The sequence below is a fragment of the Clarias gariepinus genome, chromosome 9 (assembly GCF_024256425.1).
Source record: "Clarias gariepinus isolate MV-2021 ecotype Netherlands chromosome 9, CGAR_prim_01v2, whole genome shotgun sequence".
NCBI lineage: Eukaryota > Metazoa > Chordata > Actinopteri > Siluriformes > Clariidae > Clarias > Clarias gariepinus.
This window is the reverse complement of record NC_071108.1, coordinates 13,182,893-13,208,771: the sequence shown is the minus strand read 5'-3', so window position 1 is coordinate 13,208,771 and position 25,879 is coordinate 13,182,893. Positions and strand designations below refer to the sequence as shown.

General features: G+C 38.8%; 1 protein-coding gene across 2 annotated transcripts in view; it reads right to left on the bottom strand.

The window, feature by feature from the left end:
- The window catches only part of LOC128530390 (kazrin-A-like), a 65,222-nt gene that overhangs the window by 28,714 nt on the left and 10,629 nt on the right, over window positions 1-25,879 (bottom strand). For both annotated transcript variants that reach the window (XM_053504317.1, XM_053504318.1), the window contains exon 2: window positions 15,941-16,015. In XM_053504317.1, the coding sequence (XP_053360292.1) occupies window positions 15,941-16,015 (75 nt within the window). The remainder of the gene's footprint in view (window positions 1-15,940; window positions 16,016-25,879) is intronic.

Genomic DNA, 25,879 nt, shown 5'->3' with positions numbered 1-25,879 from the left:
ACAACAGGATGAACTGTGAGGATTTTATGTCGCAAAGTGTCTTTCAAAAGCCTTGACTTGACAACAGCCACCATTTCTGCACCATATGCTTTTCTCTAAAGAGCATGCGGCATCTCCGACATAGCAAGTCTAAAAAATAAAAATAAAAAAAGAATCCACTAAGCTGAAATGCGGGATTTACTACTGTGTAAAATGACTGCTTCACGTGCATGCTCCATCTTTTTGATTGCCACCCACGCATTATTACTGAACAGATTGGCGAGTCTGGAGGAGAGCACTAACTGCTTGGCTTTGTTTATGTGACCTAGCAGACAACAGATTGGCTGTAATGCTCTATCACTGGAGACTGAAGAACCCTGCCAAGTATTCTCTCGTAATCCCTAAGCCACTGGCATTACATGCTCGAGGATGGATGGTGATAGAGCTTAGCTGTAGAACTGCGGAAAACATTCTGCTGAAAACATTTCATTTTATATGAGATAAGAGCAGATGTCGGAGTGGGAAAGCATTACTGAGAACTGAAAATACCTTTATAAATAAATTAAAAATAGCTGGTACTACGGCTGCAAGGTTTGATAAAAAAAAACACATTTAGATTATTTTGACATATATTGCAATTGCAAATTAAACTGCAATATCTAACTATTAAATGTACCATTTTGTATATTATTTATTACAGATGTGACAAAAATCTATGGAGCCACAAATTATGATTCTTTTGTGTGGCAAGTCATGTATCACCACATTCTCTCCAAATTCCATTTTTTTATATTGTTTTTTAGTTTATTACAGTATTTTACAGTATCACACTTGCTTCTTTCTATTTTTATGCAAAACCCATGAGTCTATGTTAGTTTTTTTTTTTCTTTTGTGTGTGTTTCCATTTGAAAACTGGTCTGTCACGTAATACGATTCTTTTTTTTTTTTACAGGCATGCTAAATTCTTCTGTTATGTTATTAATTTATTAATTTTTTAGTGGTGTGGAGTAAGTTATGTGTAAAGTCTGTTTAGAATTGGATATGAAAAAATAATTATATATGTTAATTCAGGATATTTTATAATTATAACAGAATTACAATACACATCGAAACAGCACGGGTATCATTATAATATGCTGGTACAGCAAATAATTGGACAAATTATCTTATTATATTAAAAACATGATAGCCAATATTTATTTATTCAACCCAAAATGATAAAAAAAAATGAACAAATACTTAAATTATTGACAAACTCTACATGAATTTCCGGCTACATGTATATTACCTGTAATAAATTGCAACCTTTTTGCGACTGAATACTCACACAGGTCCATACTGCTATTTAGTTTTATTACACGATTAACTGTCTTTTGCTGTCTTTTATTGAATTATGATGCTTGTTGCATTTCACATCCAGATAATATCGTATTAACCTTAAGTAACTTCTTTATCATGATCAGAGCTGTAGTCCGTCACGTACACACCTTCACACCTGGGGGCTAATTATTTTAAAGAAATTCACCTACTGGCATGTTTACGGAAGGAGAACCCAGAAGAAAGAGGAGAAGGACATGCTGCAGCACTATGCCTATAAATTCTAGTATATTACATCACAGCTTAAGCTCTGGTAGGAAGCAAACCCGATGAAATAATCCAACAAACATTTTTATTTTTCAGCACAGGCTTGCTAGTGGAGTTTACTTTTACTTATAAACACAGCATGATTTGGACAGGAAGTCGTACGCTTCGCGGGCTAAAACATCACTTAAGGCCTTCTGGAAGGCTGAGCTACATCACCGAGCACAGTCGCTGGCCTTGTTTTATGCAATCATGCGTTTATATACAATTGCCACCTCTGTGTTAAGAGTCTGTACCATGGGATTCGGAAAAGTAGGGCAATAAACTTAAGCTTGCCATGATAGTTAAGCGAAATAAAATCTATTAAGTGTTGCAATAGCAGTACAAATGGATTTAGTCATAGGCTTACAGTTGAAGGAAAATAAGAAATGAACAAACAGCATCAGTGTTAACGCTGAGTCATCGGTCAGTTACACTGCTTTTACACCCTGCATAGAAGCGACAGGTTTCCTCTTAGTCTTAGGTTGCCTGTGACACATTTTATATTTAATTTAACACTCAAATCCATCTATCTATCTGATGGGCTTATCAGCCCACTTTTATTATTATCATTTTTCATGCTGAAACATTATTGTTAGTGATTATATGCATGGTCAGACAGACAGATTTAGGAGACTATATTGTGTTTTTAAAGACGAATATTAAGGTAATTATTAAACTGCGTTTCTGGAACTACGGTACAACTGTTTATGTATTTATACTCACTTACTCGTTTTCTGTACCGCTTCTTCCTGTACAAGGTCTCTGGAGACCCGGAGCCTATCCCGAGGAACTAAGGGTACTAGACTGGGTGCGCCCTGGACAGGGTGCCAATCTACACCAAGACACACAAGCACACACACTAACAAAGTAAAAGCAATTTGGAATCTGCAGAACATGACCATGACCATGTGGGGCCACATTGCAAACCCACTACGCCACAGAGCCGCCCATGTTTCATTAGCGTAAACAAATTACATTCGAAAATCTTGGAGGGCACTAACATGACATAATTAACATGATATCTGTGTATGTAATAAAACAATGTGTTACAGAGCGATTTTATTCAAGTGTTTAAATAATTTTTTTTTTTTTAAAGATATTTGATATGCAAAAATTAATTGTGTTAATATAACTCACCTAAATCACATGGAAACCATGATGCACATTTGAGTTACATAAATTCAATTAGCCTTTTTTTCAATATACTTTATGTCCTGTTTGCAATTTCAATTTTGTAATTGTTTCATTGGTGGTGGTTGGGGTAGTGAAAGCGTAAAGCCATTTATAAGGATCCACAGAAACCTTCAGACTCATACTGTCATTCGCTGCAATAACAAGAAGAGTGCAAACAGTTGAAAAAGAATGCGATATGAAGAACCATGTAAACATAAGCTGCAGTCCAGCTGGCAAAAGTTACAGCCGTTAATCAAATTGTGAAATGGAGACATGACCTCAGTTTGCTTTGTGTACGACAGAATGAGGTTTACCATCTGCTTCCACAAAATGTCTGCATTACTTAAAGCACTCCAATGTCATCAGGCTTAATGAAACTACTCAATGGCAAATTTAGCGACAGGCATATAATTACAGAAACAGAAAATAACAGGTTTTTATACCACGGTGCTGCTCAATTCTCCAATCTGATTGGTCGGAAGGTGATTATTATCCATAACAACGAGCTCTCTCAACAGGGCAGGCTACAAAACACAGGTTTATAATAATGCACTCCTTATAATTCATGATACATGTTGTTTCTGTAGTTACATGGCAATCACAGGACTTACACATACTTTAAGTCTAATAATAAATGGATAAAATAACTGGAATAAGATTCCTGTAAGGAGGCATTCGTTTAACGTGTACTGAGAGAGTCTCAGTGGAGAGAATTGCACTTTTTGAGGAAAAGAACACGTTTTTCTGCCTTGGAAAATTAAAGAGAGAGAAAATGAGCAAAATTGGCGAAGGAACAATAGTTTATATCTGCACTAAGCTGAGCAATGTCCGGAATTAACTTGTTTCATGGATGTTACACAAAATTGGGGGGAAAAATGCAACTCTTAACAATAAAAAAAAATTGTAATCACGGCCAGATTGTTACAGTATGAAAGAAACAAAACACTTAAAAACATGATGTCTTAGGAAAATAATCAACTTTAGCTTCGCACTGCGCTTATCTCTCCACTCCATCACTGATTACGCTCCTGATTATAACAGCATGCCTCTTCATGTTTCATTCCTCACATGACCCAGTATGGTTAAGAAAGAAAAAAAAATAAAGCCTCAGATCAGTCTGGCGAACTTAACGTGCTTGATTCTTTCAATGAACTCTCTTATTTTGAACATGTCTGATTCCGGGTAACAGGAATGGTCAAGTATATCTTTCAAAAAAGGAATTTGCCTTAAATCAGGTGTCGTCTCTCTCTAAAACAAGGCGTCTTTGATTGACAAGATGTCAAGACGGATCGTTCCGCTCATTAGCTGGCGAGAAAGCGGCAAAGAAAAAGGTACGAGCTGTGCAAGGTAGTGGAAGAGATGAGAAAGCTGTCAACTGGTTGAGATGTTTTAAATTTCCTGTAACTACAAAGGGAACCGATGTATTTGTTTTCCAAACCTCTGCTGCACATATCGCTGCAGATACACCCATGGGGATACGGCAAATATGCATCTCAGATGCTTTTGTTCATTACTGGATATTCAATAGTAAACAATCTTTGTTTCCCTGAATGCTTCATGTCACGCAAAAGAAATACGCTTTCGCCATTGAATATTGCACACACAATGCTGCATAAAAGGACGATTCATTGTTACTATGGCTGGCTTTGTGCTTGACCAACATCTAACATTAAGTTAGTCCTCTGATGGAAAGCTTCTTAATAAGATGTGCACAGATTCTGTGTTAAATAGCTGAACAAATACTTTAAAAGGATCCCATTTTTGATAATTATTTCACAGCCAATCATTATTTTCGCAATATTCTGGTCATATTTTTATTATTTGGTAGATTTATCTCCTGTAAGATTATAGAGGAACAGCAATGTTTTACCAACTCAAATGTAAACATAGTGGTGTAGTGGTTAGCACTGTCGCCTTGTGCCTCCAGGGTCCGGGTTCGATTCCAGGCCAGGCTCGATTCCCGTTTCTGTGTGCGTGGAGTTTGCATGTTCTCCCCGTGATTGGTGGGTTTCCTCCAGGTACTCTGGTTTTCACCCACAGGCAAAAGACAAGCAGGTTAGGCTAACCGGCGTTCCCAAATTGCCCGTAGTGTGTGTATGTGTGTGTGCCCTGCGATGGATTGGCACCCTGTCCAGGGTGTACCCAGCCTAATGCCCTAAGTTTCCTGCTATAGGCTATACAGAATTAAGCAGTATAGATGATGACTAAGTGATAAGTGATTTTGGAGTCAGTGTAGCGATACATGAACTGCCACAAAAAGGAATCATAATACATCACTGAATTGATTTTCTCCGAATGCCACCAAAATAACATTATTTCATTAAATGCGTTCGATCTGTATACTGCTATTCTAACACACAAAGTATGAAGTAGTCTCAGCTGCTCATGCTCTGCTCTGCTGATCATCTGTGGTCCTGTAACCACAATTTTCACCATGATTGAAGGTTTTAATTACATATAATTATTTTTCATAATAAACCTTAATTTGTCACATACACGTTACTGCACTGGGAATTATATTCCCGGTATATTGAAGCCTATTAGGATGTCATGGTAAAAGCGAAAGGTCAGCGATGACATGGAGCAGATAGGGTTAAGGGCCTTGGTCTTGACCCGCCGACCTTCCCAGCCGTAACTCAAAGCCTTAAAATATTGCCCCAATGTATCCACACTTGCATGTAGACACACCTTGTGTGCTAAGGAGACAAACTTTTGTTCCACGGTGAACTTTCTCAAGCAAGATACAGGATAGTCAGTGATTGAGTTCAAGCATCACAAAATCCTGCTGTTAAAAGCTATTTTTGTTTAAGGATATTCCTGTCAACAGAGTGTGGGAAAAGGTCTAAGGTTGGTCATCTGCCATGTCAGTCAAATAGTTTCGCCCTGTGAAAGCAGGCAGTTTGTGGTCCTGTTTATTGACAAAACATACCAGAACTCAGTAGGAAAAACTCTTCTGTGAGGCAATTTATTTAAGTAGGGAAAAAAAACCCGAACAGAACCACAACAGACGATAAATGAGCATGAAGCGCCAAGAGAGCATGAAATCCCAGAGTGAATCGAGACATAAGCGCAGATCAAAGCCTGAGCTAGAAATGAAGAAACATACTGCTAATGCCTGGACAGATTACAGAGTTGTGTACTGAAAGCAATCACATGTAAGCTGTGAACCTTACGAGCTCATACTGAGAATCACTTCAAATCACACTTTATTTTCAAGATAAACCCAAAGCTCCAATTGCTTTGTAACAGGTTTAACATGTGAGGGCACAAAAGTCATTATCACACACAACCTCTGTTGTCACGAATCTTCTCAAAGCATTCCATGTGTGGACGCGAACAGGTACGAGTTTGAATATAAACAGTGTTTGCCTTCCATGTTCCTGATACCTCGGGTTTAAAAGTAAACAGGTTCAAAGATCGTAACAGTTTTGATGTCTCAGTGCTTTCAGGATCCACCCACCTCCAGGCTGACTCGCCCCACACGGAGCACAATCATTCATCCAGATCTTTAAACACCTCTTATGTGTAATCGAGACCAATGAACGTTCCGGTCCTCTCTCACTCGAAATGCACATAAGACGAGCTACTCACCTGCTTTCCTCTCCTCTCTGACTGACTTCATTTCACGGATCTTCTCAAGACTTTTCCAGCAGCGGCTATTGACACGTCATTTTTATCACTATTTAACAAACCGGCAGACCCGTGACCTCCAACACAGAACCAACCGATCATTAAACCTCTGCCTTACTGTGTCCTTCTCTGTCTGTTGGCTTTTTTTTTCTGTCTGTCTGCCTGTATTGAGAGCAAAAACCACTAGAATTTCTTTACTCCTCCCCCCCTTGCCCTCTCTTTCAAACTAACAGGGAGGGACAACATGGAAATAATGCCATAAAGTCCAACACACACACAGGTGAGGGAAAGGGAGGAGCTGGAAACAAGGTGTAGAATTACAAGCAGGTGCATTCATTCAATGCTTATCTTTCTCTTTTTCTATTTCAATAGATTCAGAAAAAACGTCCACTGGGAGCGTATTAATTGTTTTACTATTTTGAGCAGATGAATAAAACAACATGAAAAAAAAAAAACAGCACCGTGGCAAATCTTTCGGTCGTGTCTTTCCTTTAAGTCGTTAATCTTCGAAATGGGAAACATAGAGGGAAAACAAAACTGGTCATCTAACAAACAAGAGCATAATTTTATGGAATCTTATGGGAAAAAAAAAAGATCATGATATCAGAATCTGGAAACTCTCACCCACTCATTTTCAGTAATGACTTTATCCTGGTCATGCTGGATCCAGGGACTTTCCCAGTAACACTGGTTATGTGGTGGGAACACATCCTGAATAAGATGCCCATTCACACCCACACATTCAGACCCAGGAGCGATTTTATTACCCAATACTGTACCATCTACTGAAATGCTTTCGGGGGAGGGAGGAAACTGAAAAACCTGGAGGAAACCCACAATATTGACACAGAGGGAACATACACAGACACGCCGCGCGGCTCAGGATTGACGTTAAAACCCTGGAGCTGTGAGAAGGCCTGTTGAACCTCATTCCTCCAGTACAGGTTACATCATCCTTAATATCAGTTATAATAAATTGTTTGGATAAATGGCCGCCTTTGGCGGACTTGCGGGAGGTTTCTTGAATGAATCAAAGTCCGTTCTGCGTGAGAAGCAATAAAGTACAAAGCGGCTCGATCTCAAAGAGGAGCCTGTGAAGCACAGCTGTGAGTCACTGATTTATTTATTTTTTTATTATTATTTTGTTACAGTGATGGATATAACACCCATAATTATCAGAGCTTTGACATTTATTAACAAGTTTTTATTGCCAATAGTATTTTGACTGGTCCCTTAAATAAAACGGGTTTAATCTAAACCTTAATAGCTCAAAAACACGCAAGCCTATAAATAAAGTAAACTAGGATTTAATCTATTCTGCCAATAGAAAGCTTAGGAATAATAATAAAAATAAAAAACTCTACAGCTCTAATAAATAGGGAAGATACTCTTACACATTTAAATAATACTCATAAAAATGATAATAGAGTACTATGGGAACTCAGACAATTATTTGAAATTATAGTTATCGGGGTTCTTGACTGCAAGAAATTTGAGAACTGGTGATGTACAGGATGGGCTGTGTGAATGACAGCTGAGGTGAAGGTTTATCTGTCATCCCACTTTTCATTTATGAAACACTACTGCTTATTAACCATAATTCTATAAAATATTATACTCATAGAATTATAGAATTATAACATTCCATAATACTATAAAACAGAAATAAAATATTCGACACGAAATTATGTGATGCGGCAGTGGTGACTTAAGCGTTTAACGCTATGGGTTACTGGGTTAATGATCGGAAGGTCGGGGGTTCGGGGCCCAGCACTGCCAAGTTGCCATGGTTGAGCCCCTGAGCAAGGCCCTTAACGCTATCTACTCCAGGGGCAGTGTAACCTGGCTGACCCTGTGCTCTGACCCCACCTTCCTGTGAAAAAATCATTTCACTGTGCTGCAAGGTACATGTGAAAAATAATTAAATATTATTATATTTATTAATTCATTCATTCATCTTCTATACCACTTATCCTGTACAGGGTCACATGGGGCCTGGAGCCTACTGCCTATCCCAGGAGACTTTGGAATAGGGTGTCAATCCATCGCAAGGCGCACACAAAGCCACACACACAGACAACGGGCAATTTGCAAATGTATTTATCCTAATCTTTGGACTGTGGGAAGAAATCAGAGGACTCAACCAAGCATGGAGAGAACATGTGAACTCCACGCACACAGACCCATGGCGGAACGTTTAACTATGCAAGTGCGAGGCTACAGTGATGATCACTATGCATATGGTATATATATATATATATATATATATATGCACAAAAAAAGATAGATACACAAAATATACACATACACACACCTTGGTTTCCTTCTTTGCTTCAGTGCAGAGATCCTTGTGACCATTCTGCCAAGCGGAATAATGTTTCTAGTTAGTGAATACAGTTACATTTAAGATACTTCACTGCAGGAAACTAGCAGCATACTAAGTGGTTTCTCTGTGAGCTGCCTCACTGTCTGAGTTGCCATGACTGCAAGGACTGCAGACGTGTATGGGCTATATGAGTATAAAATTTTCCTTTTATTTTCCATGAATATAACAAACCAAAGCACAGTCTGAGGACCTTCAATGAGAGTGGGGGGGGTGCTGTGTGATTGTCAGGTTGCTGCAGTATTCCATCTCGCTGACTGACAATGCAATTAAGCCAGGAAACATGCACCAGGTTACAGTGAAGTAACGGTACGCAAAAAGTCTCGCTCCAAACCTCGGTTTTGAAGTCACAGTTTGATTCAGTCAAAAGACATGATTAGTTATTTTCTTCATTTATTATAAACTAGAGTAAGTAAAGTTTGTAGCAATAGTTAAATGGTTAAACTGAAAAATAAACTGATCAGCTTCTGGGACATACTGTAACTGCACTAAACTTTCCTTCTACTCAACATTTGGATTTAATTTATGGTGTAAGGTTCAGTTTTCATAGTGTACGTGCCATTTCTTTTTTGGAGTAAGCAATGATGTGCTGCGCTTTCATATCTGTATATTGAGGATTTGGGCAGCTTTTAGGTGCATTATGGCAAAACCTGGAAACCTGATACAATTCTAACCTGTATAAATGATATACAGTATGTGTATGTGTATAATGATGTTAAAATCCCAGCAACTCAGTCTATATATTGGAAATCTTCAGACCACACAGTCACTGCATCTTTCAGGAATACATAAATCAAAAAAAGATCAAAGAATGAATGAACTTTGCTCCAAAAGGTTTAACTAAACCCCAGAACAGCAATGAAGTTGATGCTAAGGAAGCTGCAGGCATCAGATACCAAGGTGTGCACATCTACAGTACCATTAATCATTTTACATTGTCACGGTCTGAAATACTATTATCTGACAAAAAAGCCAACTGAGGTTTGCAGGTGATCTCCAGCCTTTGGAGGAGTGCTCTCTTGACAGATAAAACACAAATTGAATTGTCTGTCCATAATAATCAGCACTATGTACAGAGGAAAAAATGTGTAAGGCTTTTAATCTGAAGAACACCATCCCAACAGCGAAACATCTGGCTCGTAACATCACAATGTGGGAGAGTTTTGCTAAAAGAAATGCACTATAATATCTATACTATCTTATACTTAAATACTCATGCAAAACCTGTCAGAAGGTTAAAACTTATTCATCCAGCTGGACAATCATCCCAATCATACCTCCCAAGCTGTAACAATCATTAATGATGTAACTATATGGCTTAAGGGTAACAAAGTATTGGAATGACCATCACAAAGTCATGACATGAATCCCATAGAAAATCTTCAAACAGTACAAGCATGTCCAAGCAAGGAGACCAATAAACCTGTCTGGGTTAAACCAGTTCTTTCACGGGGAATAGGCAAAAGTTTTGGCACCATACAGTGAAAAACTTGTGGAAGATTACCCCAGGCATTTCAATGAATTTTAAGTAAGTAGAAGACACTGGCAACAAATGCTAACAAAGTCTATGCAAACTTATACTATTACCTTATTATTTATTGCCACAATAAAAAGCAGACGCCCTACATGACCTAACGTAGAAAATATTTGCAACATGAAATGTGTGGAGCTATGAGGAAGAAGATAAAAAAATTGCATTTGAATGTAGCTTCAACTGCAGTGCCGTTATTTTTGAGTTGTTCAGTAACTAAACTGCAAATAAATGTCAGTAACAGAGAGTAGTGTAAAGGTTGAGGAGGGAGTTCTCACTGAGGTGGTAGACAACGTTACAAATCTCCATAAGGTTTGGCTCCCCCAATTGATATGTATATGTACACATAAGTAATATTGCATATAAAAGTAATATAGCTGTTACTGTAAAACTCCTTGATGGGCTACAGATGTCAAATGCAATCAGGTAAGATGGAATGCAGGAGAAAGTTGAAAAACAACTCACCAACCACTCACACTCACTCATCGTCTATACTGTACCACTTTATTTTGTATTTGGGGTCGTGGGGGCCTGGAGCCTATACCAGGAGACTTAGGGCATGGTACACCCTATTTAACCAAATCGCCAATTAACCTAATCTGCAGGTCTTTGGACTGTGGGAGGAAACCAAAGCATCCGGAGGAAACCCACCAAGCACGGAAGGAACATGCAAACTCCAGAATTGAACCCTGGAGGTGCAAGGCGACAGTGCTAACCATTACAACACCATGCCACCACTCACCAATATATTTAGAATATAGGTATAACAAACAATGCTTTGGAAATTGCATTGTTCTGTGGTGTTCCTGGTATGCACTGGTTAGGACCTACCAAAAGTAGTTTAAGATAAGTCAACCAGTGAACTAGTGACCATGAATTATGAGCATCCAAGGCTCATTATTCCACAAAGGCTAGCCTGTTTGTCACCAATCCCTTTAGAAAAGCTACAATGGCACAATTTTCTGAAAAAGTCATTCTTGGCTATGACAGGAAGGTGTCAGAACCCACAGTGCATTCCAGTTTGCTGTATAAAGGGGCTGCATAGCCACAGACTGGTCACAGTGCCCATGCTGGCTCATTTCCACTGCTGAAAGCTCCTGCAGTGGGCATGTGAATGTCTGATCTGGGTCATGAAGCAATTGAAGAAGGTGGTCTGGTTTGATGGATCACGGTTTCTTTTACACAGCTGATTGTGTGTGCCTTACGTACCTGGGCAATCAATGGCTCCAGGATGCAATGTAGGAAGACGGCATGCTGGAGAAGACAGTGTGATGCTCTGGGCAATGTTCTCAAGAAAAAATCTTGGCCCTGGAATTCATGTGGATAATCTTTTGACATCTAACAACTACCCGAAATTATTGCAGACCATGTATTCCCTGAAGGCAGTGGCCTCTTTCAGCAGGGTCATGCACCCTGCCGCACTGTAAAATCATTTAGGAATGGTTTGAGGAACATGACGAAGAGTTCAAGGTGTTGGCTTGGCCTCCAAATTCCCCAGTCCGACTGAGCATCTGTGGGATGTGCTGGGCTAAAAGGTCTGATCCATGAATGCCCCATCTTGCAACTTATAGGACTTAAAGCATCTAACACCTTGGTGCCAAAACCACAACACACCTGCAGAGGTCTTGTAGAGTCAATGCCCTGATGGTTCAGAGCTGTTTTGCTGAAACAAGAAGGACCTCGGACCGCAATATTAGGCAGGTGATTTTGATGTTATGGCTGATTGGAGTAACAATTAACAATTTAAATTAAGAATTAAATCTGGAAAAATATACTGAGTATACAATAAGAAAACAACCCAGCTAAGGAAAATTGTGTCTCATATCACAGAGAAATAGTGATATCTAATGCAGAAATCCACAACTTTCAAATGACTTTGTTGTCAAATCGTTATATATGGCCTGATTACAACTGCTAAATATTAAACTTCAGCTCTGCTTTCCTCCGACTCTAAGGCAGTGGTAAAAATACTGGTTCCAAAATAACAACCACTTTGTCTCTCACCTTGTAGTGCTAAATACACTCATGTGCAAAGACACATTCTAACAATTACATGCAGCATCATATTTCTCATGCTCTCTGCCTTTATTTTCCTCTTTGTCATAACATTTTTTATTGTTACAGCCCTGCATAGCCATACGTACACAGACGGAACAGCATTTAGATTAATGAATTAGTACTTATGATGACACCATTTGATCAAGTTGGAACTTGCAAATTTGTATATTATGGGCGTTACACCCGATTTTACACACTGTACGCATGGCATGCTATACTATGGCGATAACTGTTATTATTCAGATATTTATCTGGAAGTTATTTTTTAAGTAACTAACAGAAACTATTCACCATCCATAGAGAATATAAGAGGAAACTGATGTGGGGGCCATTTTGAAGTCGGCAATTTTGGATCCAACTTTTTAGTTTTTTTCAATAGGAGGGTCATGTGACACATCGAACTTATTGGGAATTTCACAAGAAAAACAATGGTGTGCTTGGTTTTAACGTACTGTAACTTTATTCCTTTATGAGTTATTTACAAGTTTCTGACCACTTATAAAGCAGTTATTAGCAGTTTACATACTAATGACACGTGAGGAGCAGATAGAAATTGTGTGTTGATGTCTGGTGAACGCAGTAACCGGGTCATTGCAGCAGATTTCAATGCAAGACACCCTACGAGACCACCCATCTCCCATGCTACAGTTAGCAAACTGCTAATAACTGCTTTATAAGTGGTCAGAAACTTGTAAATAACTCATAAAGAACACACTTCAAAATGGTCACCATGGTCACCACCCATCTTGAAAAGTTTTCCCCCTCATATATACTAATGTGCCACAAACAGGAAGTTAATATCACCAACCGTTTCCGTTTTATTAAGGTGTATCCATATAAATGGCCCACCCTGTACATCAGTTTCTTCTTATGTTCTTTATGGATGGTGAATAGTTTCTATGGCCCACCCTGTAGTTATAACAGCGAGGGAGTCTGAGTGTTTAAGGGGTTAAACTCCGAGTTTAAGGGAAATGACAGAATAGTGAGTGGACACTTGAGTGCCACAGACCTCAAAAAGAATACAACAAAAATGCAAGGTTACTCTATGAAAGGGCAATTATGCATGGCTCCAGATTTTAGACCAGCAGAACATGCTTTCAGCACAGCAGTCTTAGAAACTGTATTCTGCTTATTTTAAGTTTACACTCTGCTGGCTATTTCTTAAAGTGGGATCTTTTTTTATTTGATTGATATTTGATAACATTTGATTGTGCCAAATCGCTTTAAAAAAAAAAAGTAATAGTAATAGTAAAGTATAGTTGCCAGGTGTCGGAATGTAATGTTAAGATATTTGCATTTACTTATTCGAGAACGAATAAATCTTCTATTACAAATATATTCTCTGATGATAAATAAACAGTCGGCAGTGTTGGTTCAGGTGTTTGAGGGTCTGGGTTGCTGATTAGAAGTTTGAAGGCCCTTTACCCTACAGTATGCCCATATATATAATACCCAGCCACTGAAATGCAGTGTCCGTCCCATGGCTGGAGAAATAGCTGGATTGCAAAAAGCCTGTGCCAAATCTTTGTGGATCAAATGTTTGGTTGTGCCAACCACGAGAAAAGTACAAGAATTAAAAAATATATTCATTAATACATACTGTATATTCTCTCAGAATTCTTATTATAAGTATGTTTTTTATGCACAAAATGCGGGAACAAATAATAAAAAAACAACAACATCAAATCAGAAAGCACAAAAAAAAAAAAAACAATTTCAGCTCCTGAGCTGTGCTACAGAATCACGTATCATCCTGAAATCACGCGTTTGATTCCTGGGTGAGCTACAGCCATCCAAAGCTGGGAGTCCAGAGAGCACACTCTCACAACCAATTTAAGAGACACTGAACAATCATGGGTGTTTGTGCTCACAGAACCCAAAGGGATGGATAGCACTTTCCTCAGAGTGTGTTATGCTGTTCCCTAACATTGCATGAGCAGCAGTTTGAAAAGGGGAATGGGAATTGGCTACAACTAAATTAGGGAGAAAATCAGAAGCAAAACACAACAGCATGTGATGATTTACTGAATTTGCTGCTCTGTTTTTAGGCTGGTTTTGCTAAAAAGCTTTTTTTAGCTTTTGGATCGCCTCAGCAATAACATTATTGTGTACCTGTTGTATGCAGACTTTGTCAAATTAAGTCTAGAGATCAAGAGGATCATGACAAAACTGTTGGATCCTTTGGATTATTCACTTGTTCCACGATTTACTTATATGTCATCAAGATTCTGTTATATATTGTTGTTTATATATATGGTACCACATGGTATATGGTAGAGTGGCCAGACGGAAGCCCGCCTGGAGTTTGCCAAAGGCACCTGTAGGACTCTCAGACCATTAGAAAAGAAAAAAAAAAAATTGTCAGGGCTGATGAGACTCTCTGGCGACTCCATATAAATCTGATTGATGGATTGCTGCAGAGATGGTTGTCCTCCTGGAAGGTTCTCCTCTCTCCACAGAGGACCTCTGGAGCTCTAATAGAGTGACCATCGGGTTCTTGGCCACCTCCCTGACTAAGGCCCTTCTCCTCCAATCGCTCAGTTTAGATGGCCGGCCAGCTTTAGGAAGAGTCCTGGTGGTTTCAAACTTCTTCCACTTATGGATGATGGAGGCCACTGTGCTCATTGGGACCTTCGAAGCGGCAGAAACTTTTCTGTAACCTTCCCCAGATTTGTGCCTCGAGACAATCCTGTCTCGGAGGTCTACAGACAATTCCTTTGACTTCATGCTTGGTTTGTGCTCTGACATAAACTGTCAACTGTGGGACCTTATATAGACAGGTGTGTGCCTTTCCAAATCATGTCCAATCAACTGCATTTACCAGGTGGACTCCAATTAAGCTGCAGAAACATCTGAAGGATGATCAGGGGAAACAGGATGATCAGGGGAAACAGGATGCGCCTGAGCTCAATTATGCAAAGGCTGTGAATACTTATGTACATGTGCTTTCTCTATTTTTTAATCTTTAATAAATTTGCAAAAGTCTAAAGTAAACTTTTCCCATGTTGTCATTATGGGGTGTTGTGTGTAGAATTTTCTTATGGCTATGACATAAGAAAATGTGGAACAAGTGATGCGCTGTGAATACTTTCCGGATGCGCTGTATATATATGTTGATTGATCAGTTATAAAATATAATACACATTTTTTAAATCCAAAACCATAAGGAATAGAAACATTTGCTCTGAACTATAATTTCGTTAATATAATTACATCTAATACACATTTTTTGTACCAAACTGCCAAACATTTTAAGCACAACTTAATCATTAAGCATTTTGCCTTCAGGTAACCCACACAATCCATATCTCCCATTTTCCATCACCATGGAGAAAACATGATTTCTACACTAATCGCTGTGACAGTTCATCTGTCACACTGCAACAATTTCTTTGGTGTTAGAGAGCCACACAACAAATCTCCAATTATTACTGAGTAATTGCTTTTCTGATTCATATACCTAATCTGAAAACTGCTAAAATGTGACGTGCACTCTCTGCCTTGTGTGTGTGTGTGTCCAAGACCTCATGTGTTTGTTTTTGTATGAAATGCCGCATTGTTACCTTTATCCAGTGTTGTATCGTGGGTGCTGAGGTTTGTTAAGTTGCTGACCTCAGTGCCTCTTTGTCTAACCGTGTCTGAAAAGAGAGAGAGAGAGAGAAAGAGAGAGAGAAAGGAACACCATTAATACAGCATCACGAGGAAAAACAGTAATTACCGAAGCGCAAGACGAGATCGGAGCAGCTGTGGAGAAGAAGCGAAGAAGCCTTTTCTTCATCAGCTGCTACTCTGCCTACAGAACCCCTTGGAGGATGATATGAGAGCCTGCTGAATGATAAAGTGAAATGATAGCAGTCACAGCACACTGACTGATCAATGACCCACCAACCCACACTCCGTTATAAACACGTTGAAGCTTCTTGGATGAGTGGGAAAAACGACTTCAAGATACCAGCACACCAACAGCTCTGACTTACTCTTACATGGCCACATATCTTCACTGACAACCAAGCTGAAAATTGCTTTGAATAACACAGCTGGGCGAAAAAAAAAGGCTTAAATCCAGGGTGAGATGATTAGAACCGTGCGGTGATGTCGCATCTATAACATAGTCAGAATAACACCCACGCAGCATCTGTATTATAGCTTTAACATACTGTACATGCCTTGTTAAGTAATTATCCATGCAAAAAAACATTATACCAGTACACAGAAACAGGTACATATGATCTAATCTAATTTCATCAATTTGTTGTTTGAAAGCTGTCAAAATCTTTTTTTTTATTCTTTTTTTTTCTTTCTCAGATTTCCTTTTTCTGCTTGCAGCTGTAGTGTCTAATTTTCTGTACATCTCACTTTCCTTCTATGCAGGCATTTATTGCTATTTTTAACTTAATACAATTTGCATTTTTGTTCATCTTTGGTGCAGAATGCTACAATTTCAAAATACTCCTGATGTCCTGTGTAGGTGTATGTACTGTATGCTCGACTACTCTGCTTTATTATAGTGTCTGCTATGTCTATAGTATTATACTGCACTGTCATATACTGCTGCATTTTTGCACTTTATATAGTCACGCTTGATCTAATCTTGTTGCGTACTGCACCCTGGTCCTGGAGAAGCGACATTTCCTTCCAGTGTATGACCAAAAAAAGTCATTACAAAAAATAACAAAGAATAAAATACACACAATACCACAAAAACTTCTGGATAAGAGCATCTGCCAAATACCTAAATGTAAATGTAATGTAACCCAAATGTTCCACTCAGCAATCTCATTAAAAGTACTTAATCATATTTTCTCTCAAAAAATATACTGTGCTGTGCAAAAGTCTTAGGCAGACATCTGGTGCAGGAGGTGGTGTACACCCGAGACAGGGTGCCAATTCATTGCAGGGCTGGTGGAATACTGATGTTTTAAAATCAGACTAACCCAATAATAAAGTCATAAAATAATTTTAAAAATCTATAACAAAGTTAAAAAAAACACAGGATGCCTTAAGACTTTTCCACAGTACTGCAAGTTTCGTATTTATTGTTACCCTGGTTGTCTTTGCCAGGATGATATGACACAGAGCTTTTAAAAAGGCGATGAGCAAAATATACATCCAAATCAACACAGAAATGGTTAATGGTCGATGAAGGAACAAAATCACATGCACAGGTAGGTATCACATAATATATATTATTACAGGTGGAGTTTAAAACAAGTGGTTTATAAAACGATGCTTGAATAAAACTTTGTGTTTAAACATGAGGCACACTGTATAATGAAAAGTCTGTGGACACCAGAGCATCATACCCCATCATATGTGTAAGTTGGAAACCCAATTTTATGGATGTTGCTGCATGCTGTCGTATTAGTATTTCCCATTGCTGTAATTAGCATTCTAAGATTTGATTCAGCATGATAATCCAGAGGGAGATTTGTAAAGCTACGGTTTGCCAAGGTTGGGGTAAAAGAACCCGAGCAAAACTTCCACCCCAACACCACTAAACTGGAACAACATGAGTGCCTGACCTCACTAATGCTCTTGTGTGGCTGAATGAATGGTTCCCCATACCCACCCCCCAAAATCTAGGGACAATACTTTACGAAATAAGTGGAGGTTATTGAGCAAAGGGCATTAAATCTGGAATGGGGTCTTCAACAATGACATCCGTTTGAGCATGATGGTCAAATGTGTAGTACCTGACGTACTATACTACAAATCACTTTTGTCGCATGCCATCGTCCATCATCTCGCTTCTGCGTTTAACACAAACAACCAGACTGAGGGTTTCCTGTCTGTTAGAAGACACTATGATTTACAGTGATGCCCTGGCTTAAGCTGATAAAATACATCTAAAGTTTCCACACCTCCTGAATAAGACATGTGATGCTTTTATGGAGCAGGAGGTATTGTTGGTGCAGGATCTAGGGTTGCTGCTGAGCTCTAGTTACTGCCTGAGTCTTATACAAAATACATCAAATACATCCATGTTTTTTCTAGGGATTCCTGTTTTATCTCTATACCCAAAAAATAAGCCAGTATGTACAGTGTGAATGAAAATTAACTAGGCAGCAGGATAACATTGGTGACCTTATTTTCATGCTGGATGGTGCACCACCCCATTTTGCTCTTGTGGTTAGACTAGCATTTTCCAGGATGTTGGCTGGGACGACAGGAACCTCATGAATGGCCTCCAAGAAATCCAGATCTCACTCCATATAATTTTTACCTATGGGGCTACTCAAAAAGGAGGAAGTGTGTAATGCAGTGAGTATCTTCTTATTTCTTAAACAATCATATCCTGTGGTCGGGGCAAAGATGTTCATCAAGAAAAGAAACCACTAAAATTGGGTTAAGAACTGTCCAGCGCATTATTAAAACCTAGAAGGATAGCGGTGAACCATCATCTTTGAGGAAGCAATGTGGTCAGAAAAACATCCTGAATAGATGTGATGGGAGATCACTTAAACACTTAGTAAAATCAAATCATTAAAAAAACAACAGTAGAACTCAAGGGACTGGGAGTTAACAGGTGTGGAGAAAAACACTTATCAGTGAGGCTCATTTTAAAAAAGGCTTCATTTTCTTAGAGAGTGAAAAGAGTGGACTGTGGAGGCATTAGCACAAGTTCATGTGGTCTGACAAGTCCTAAAGCCTACTGTAGATGATGCCTAGTGCCTATCATACAAGTTGATCAGGTCTAGATTCAGAAAAATATGTGTCCAAAAAATGAGGTCATCTTACTACCTGAATATAATGAATGATCAGGGTTTTCCATTCGTTAGAGGATTCATTTGACTCTAATTGAAAAAAAAATAGAGGTTCTGGCAGCATAAGACACCATTTTCACACATGGTTTGTTTGCTACAGATTCCAGACCCTAACCCCATTGAGAATCTCTGGGATGTGCTGGAGAACGCTTTACACAACTGTCAGATTCTGTCATCATCAGTACAAGATCTTGGAGTGAAATTAATGTGAAAAACATGTTGTGACATTGCATGTTGTTGGTCTTTTGGCTGCTCCCAGCAAGGGGTCACCACATACAAGCTTTTTACAGGTTTTCAGCTGGATGGCCTTCCTGACGCAACCATCCCATTTTATCCAGGCTTGGGACTGGCACCGCATCCAGTGGCTAGAGTTTGGGCACTGGCTGGGAATCAAACCCAGTCCTTCCTCATGGCAGGCGAAACACCTACCACTAAACCACCAGTGCAGCATATGTTGTGCCATTGCATAAGTTTATTAAAACAATGCCACAGCAGTAATTTAATCAAAAGTCAGAAATATTAGACAAAATCCTGCAGGGTGCTAATTTGGGCTAGGGACTGTCACATTGTATATGATATTAAATTGTGGAACTCAATGTTGCTGTGGGTCACCACAAATAATTAATGTATTGGAAACACTAAATTATGCCATTAGAGACAGATGTGCCTTTGGTTAACATTAATTCTTAATAATTAATCGATTATTGATTGTTAACCTTTTCTAAAATGGGTATAGATGTAAATGAGGATCTGAATGATGGGCTTCCCATTCAGGATATATTTGAGAATAAGAGATAAATGGACCAGGGTGAAGATGGATGGGTGGTTGAGATGGAATGAATGAATGAACAAATGGATTTGTTGTCGCCAAGACAACGGCAAAATGCTTAAAATACAACATGTTAGATAAACTGACTCATAACGGACCAACACAAATGAATGAATGAATGAATGCACATGCAAGTCATAAGTTTTTCTCCCAGTACTCCAGTACACGCAGTTTAAGACATTCAAAAACATGCAGTGTATGTTAATTGCTATTTCCAAATTGCCCGAGTCCCCTGGGATAGGCTCCGGGCTTCCTATGACGCTGAACAGAATAAGCTATATGGACAATAAGTGAGAAGATGTGCAAGCCATACATTAATCTCTAGTTTTACAGGAAATAAAGGGCATCTATCTCACTCGATTCAGAAGCTGCACCAGTGGTACAGCTTTATTGTGGTCGGAAAATTTGACAATAAACAATTTTCAACATCTTGGTCCATCTGTTAACACGCGTGTATTGAACAAAAACAGCCTGCAGTACATGAAATCCCAGTTTAAGCCAATCCTTCTAAAAGATTGAACCCTCAACTCTTCCAGGCAGAAAGCAATTCTGCTGAACAACCCGACGCTGCCGAAAAAAAAAATCCAGAAACCCATTTTTTTATGCATGTGTGGTCATTTAAAATTGCAGCAGGCAGTGAGCATGTTGTGAATCACATTCTGGTTAATATTAGGGAACAGTGCTGAAATAAAGATGACAGAAATATGGTGAGAAAAAAAAACCCATCTAGTGGAAAATTGAGATACAATTCAAAGTCAGATCGTAAGTGTTTGTGATTTTAAGGAGCTGTTCTTCTGCTACAGTATTTTGGAGGTCTGAGGTAACCCTAGATGACTTTTTTGAAATGAATAAATAAATAAAATAAATAATTAAACAAACAAAATCTGGCACATCATTCTCAACATGCATTAAGAAATCAATCAACCAATGTCAAACATGTGACATCCCCGCCCAACAGACACACACCCACACACACATACAGTACAATACACTCACACAAAGCCTACCTGAAGTGCTGACAGCGAAAAGTCTGAGAGGATCACAGATTCCAGTAGGAAAGCACTGATGCATTGCTGTGTGGCTTAACGCCAAGACGTCAACAGATTACAACCTGACATTACACGCACTTGCGCTCGACACACGTCAAGAATTAGGCATGCTGCAGCTACACACACTCGCCTGCTACCAAGTACAGGTGTCTATAAAAAGCTGTGCTAATTTCAAATGCATGAAACAGATACCAGCATTACTGCACTACCTCTCTCTCTCTCTCTCTCTCTCTCTTAAATACGCACAGCTACAGTAGACTATTCCGGGAAAAAAAACAGTTTGGCATCACACTGTCTCCTAGATGAACATAATAAAAGTCATTCATTAATATAAACTGCACCATCAGAAAAGATAAAAAAGTGGTTTGTTCAGAACATCCTGTTTTCAAACACATTTACGAACACATATCCAATTGGGACTGGGGCTTTGATAGACGGATAACAAGCAATTGCTCTTACACGGTGAGGGAGGAAAAGGAGAGAGAATAAAGTGGTGTGATGCTGCAGAGTGACATTTCAAAGTGAGGAGGAGGTGACTTTACACTCGAGAACAACATCTCTGTCAAGCCTCCAAAAAGATTCATACAGATGATGGCCTTCAGCTCCAGAAGTGACTCAGAACAGCAGCAGGCTTGCTGTGTAAATCTTTCACAAGAGCGGATAATAGTCGGTTTCTATAGGTCACAGCATGAAAAATTCAAGCATTATGGGAAAGATATACACTGATCAGCCATAACATCAACACCACATAACATTAATGCATTAACACTGATTGTCAATTATATCCCGGTAAACTGATGACAGGATCGTGGGCACACAAGGCTCATCTACTGTACGCCTGTGGGAAGCAAAAGCCAGCCTGTCCATTCTGATCCCACAGGAAAGTCAATGCAGTCAATGCAACTCTACAAAAATGTCAATCGATAGAAAGGAGTGCACCACAGCCTGCCATGCACAGAGCCAGGCAGGAAAAGCTGCCAAACTGGCCTCCAAATTCCCTGAATCGCAATCCGATTGAGCATCCATGGGGGGCCCCATCCCACACCACCCAAAGGATCTACAACCAACAGCCTGGTGCCAGACAGCACAGCGGACAACTCCACCAGAGGCCCTATGGAGCCACACTCTGAGAAGCCAGAGCCTCCTTCCCCTGGTGGGACACGGGGAACCCAAAACCTAGATGGCTTTTAATTATGTTAAGGCTGGTTTATATATATGAAATGATGTGCCACATTTATACTGTTACTTAGGTAAATTGCTAAATAAACTTGTTCTTGCATTTGCATGTGTAATTCTGTCTAGATCATATACTGTAACACAAGTGTTGTGAAAATTTACCTAGTAATTTCAGCCAGTAGTTTTTTTTTACTTGTAATTTGAGACACAAACAGTAAGCCAAAACGCTTATTTTGTCGAGTCTAATCCTAATTCTTATAACACAGTTTTATGTTTATTTCCATCCAAGTCGATTTAGTTGATTATTAGGTAAATACAACCATTGTGATTTATTCCAAAATCTGTAAATATGCAGATATGACTAACTGCACATACTGTATTTATGCATTTACAATGTGGATCATCCATTCATTTGACTTTAGAAACCACTGTACCCTGCTGAATGGTGTGATGGCTCTGAAGTCCATCCTAGGCACCCTGAATGGTACACTCATCTATCACAAGAGACCATACATACACACATATATATACTCTCACACCTACTGTAGGGCATGTCAGCACACCCAATCCACCTATCAAGTCTAAAGGAAACCAAGGAAACCTGGAGGAAACCTGAGTAAAAATAGAACAATGAAAAACATCTCAGACGGTAACACAAGTTCTCGAAGCCCTGGAGCACTTTACCCAGTGTACCACAGAGCAGCATTAGAGCATTACTGAATTATATTATTTTTATGATATTTTACAGATACAGGGAATACATTTCTTAATTAAACTATTTCTGATTTCGGAAGGTTTTTTTTGCATAATGGTTTTGATTTATAATGTCGATCGTTTGAGGTAATAACTATGACTTCATCATAGAACTGTTTTATAAGCAGGTTTTAAACAGATTACAATCATAACATCGGAAAAGTATTTATCATGACGGGTGTCTCCATTTACGTCAGGTTGATCAAAATTGTATCTTATTTTCCATCTAGTCGTATTTTACAGTCCACCACACAGCAAGAATCCGGCTCTGTAAATTTAAGGCCTAGATGATCATCTTTCGCTTTGCACTTGCCCGGCAATCAACAAAAGCGGCGCCACTAATCACGTCATCACATCACAATCTCTACATCACATCAGCTGGCACACTAGCTAGCTCAAAGGCGCGTCAGGTTAAACTGGCTTCCCTTTTTCCTTTTCTCCACCTTCATCTGATGAACTATTCTACTTTAAGCCAAAAGATATATTGCTGAAAATATTGTGGCTACCGTCCCCGATGTCACAACGACAGAAAATGTATAGTGGGATTTTACGTGACAAACGCAGATAGATACATACAGTGTGCAGGAAAACATCCTGGTCTGACTGTAGGAAATACGGCAGTCTTGGAATGCTGCTTGACCAACCGAATTAACATGACAGCTGGACCTGACTGTTGCATTATAACATTTACATTCATTATTTTTAGTCAGAAAATAAACAGATATTTCATTGGTGAATGCAAGTGTATTTGGTTAACATTAAACAACATCAATAAATATGTTAGCTTTGAACGTAAACCCAGAAGTATTTTAATGGAATACATTAACAATTCTAACCTGGAATATAGTGTTTTTAATGCAACATTATAAATTAAACCCTATTAAGGCTTCCATGGCACATTTAGAGCTCTGGTTGAATGATTTTAAAAACTGGTGCTGTCTTGCATTAAAATGTGGATTTTGCTAATATACATAAAAAAAAAACTGCCAAGTACATGACACCATATCAATGAATTTAAATATTCAAAAAAAAAAATGCGGAATCACCCTGTACATCTGGGTGGCTTTAGGGCTAATCATAAAAAACCTGCCCTCACACTCAATTCCACTGTGTTTCTGGAATTAATGAGCTGGATGAGGAGGAATTAAAGGATGTGCTGGATTGCTCATATTGTTATAATATAATACAGAGAGATTAGTAAATTACTGATGTCCAGGTCATCTCTAATTAAAAGTGACACAATATCGACAGAAATCAATCCTCTACAAGGCAGTGGTGGCTCAAACGGTTAAGGGTCTAAGTTCCTGATCAGGATGTTTGGGGGTTCAAGCTGCCACTGTTGATCCCTTGAGCAAGGCCCTTAACACTATCTGCTCTAGAGGCAGTGTGTCTTGCTATCTCTATTCAACTTCCCAACTAGGATATGTAAAACACACACACACATGCAATCAGAAATATTTAACCCCTGAAGAGTTTTAAGGATTTATAAATAAAAATCTTGTCAAAGTGCAGGATTCTGCTTTGGGTGGCTTCTTAATGAGTTTAGTGATACATAAAATCAACACAGAAAATGTATGATGTATTATTGGTGTGTAACAGTATATTTTGTTAAGATCGCCATGTCACAATTATTCAACCCCTATATAATATTGTTGTTGTTTTTTTTAAAGCTTTCTGACAGTTTTTATGGCCTGAAGTGGAGCTGAAACATCATTAAGCCTTTGGGAACTCTATAACGATCCTTCATTTGCTTAGTTGTGATGCATATATAAACCCTGATCATGAAGGTGTTCAAGGCGAGTTGCAATCATGGGAAAGCCAAAGGAGCTTCCACAAAAGCTGAGAGAGGAGATTATTTAATCACATCTGAAGGGCCTTGGGTATAGGAAGATTTCCAAAAGATTTAACATTCCAAGAGACACCATTAGAAGTTTTATAAGGAAGGTTAAAACTTATGGAACAGCTGCAAACCTGCTTGGCCATGGAAGGAAATTCACAATTTCATCAAGGGCCCTTGGCAACTTAGTCAGGAAGGCTAAGAAAAACCCCTGTGTGAGTGCAAGACAGCTACAGGATGACATGATGAAGGCTGGTACAACTGCTTCAGTGGCAACTATAAGACGTGCACTGAATAACCAAGGACTTCATGGCCGGACCCCAAGACACACTCCACTCTTGACCTCAAGGAATATCAGGAGTTCTGGGAGACAGTTCTATGGACTGATGAAACCAAACTGGAACTTTTCGGACTTTTTGGACCAGCAGTATGTCTGGCGTGCAAAAGGTCAGGCTTATGACCAGAAGAATACCATCACCACAGTCAAGCACAAAGGTGGGTCAATAATGATGTGGGGCTGTTTTCCTTACAAAATTTCATTTTTCATTGAGTTGAGCGGGTTGAATATTTCTGATTGCAAGTGTGTATAAATATATACACTACAGTGTTTTGAAAAATTATTGAAATATACTTCATTAACCCATGTATGATTTATTGATTTTTTTTTTTCAAATATAGTACATTATTACCAAATTCTTTATTATATGAAATAATCAATCCTGCCTTGTAAATACATCATAACATACCAATCTTCCTCCCTAAGTTTAGGAAAAACTCCAGGCTTATAAAAAGAGCTTCATTACTAGAAACCCATTTTATGCCAATTTTTAAAAGCTTAATATACAGTAGCCCTACGGATTATAAAATATGTTGTATGAGCAACATTTGTGTACATTCCGTGGTGTGATCGCATGTTCAGGCAGTAATAAATATATTAATTTACAGACGTGTAAAATATATTTATTTATTTTTGTGTAATAAAATATAGTATAGTAATATATGACTGAAATATATTTCAGTATGCATCTGCACACTGCCTGGTAAAAGTCATACATTCTATTGTTTTGTTCAACCACATTTACATTTAGGCATTT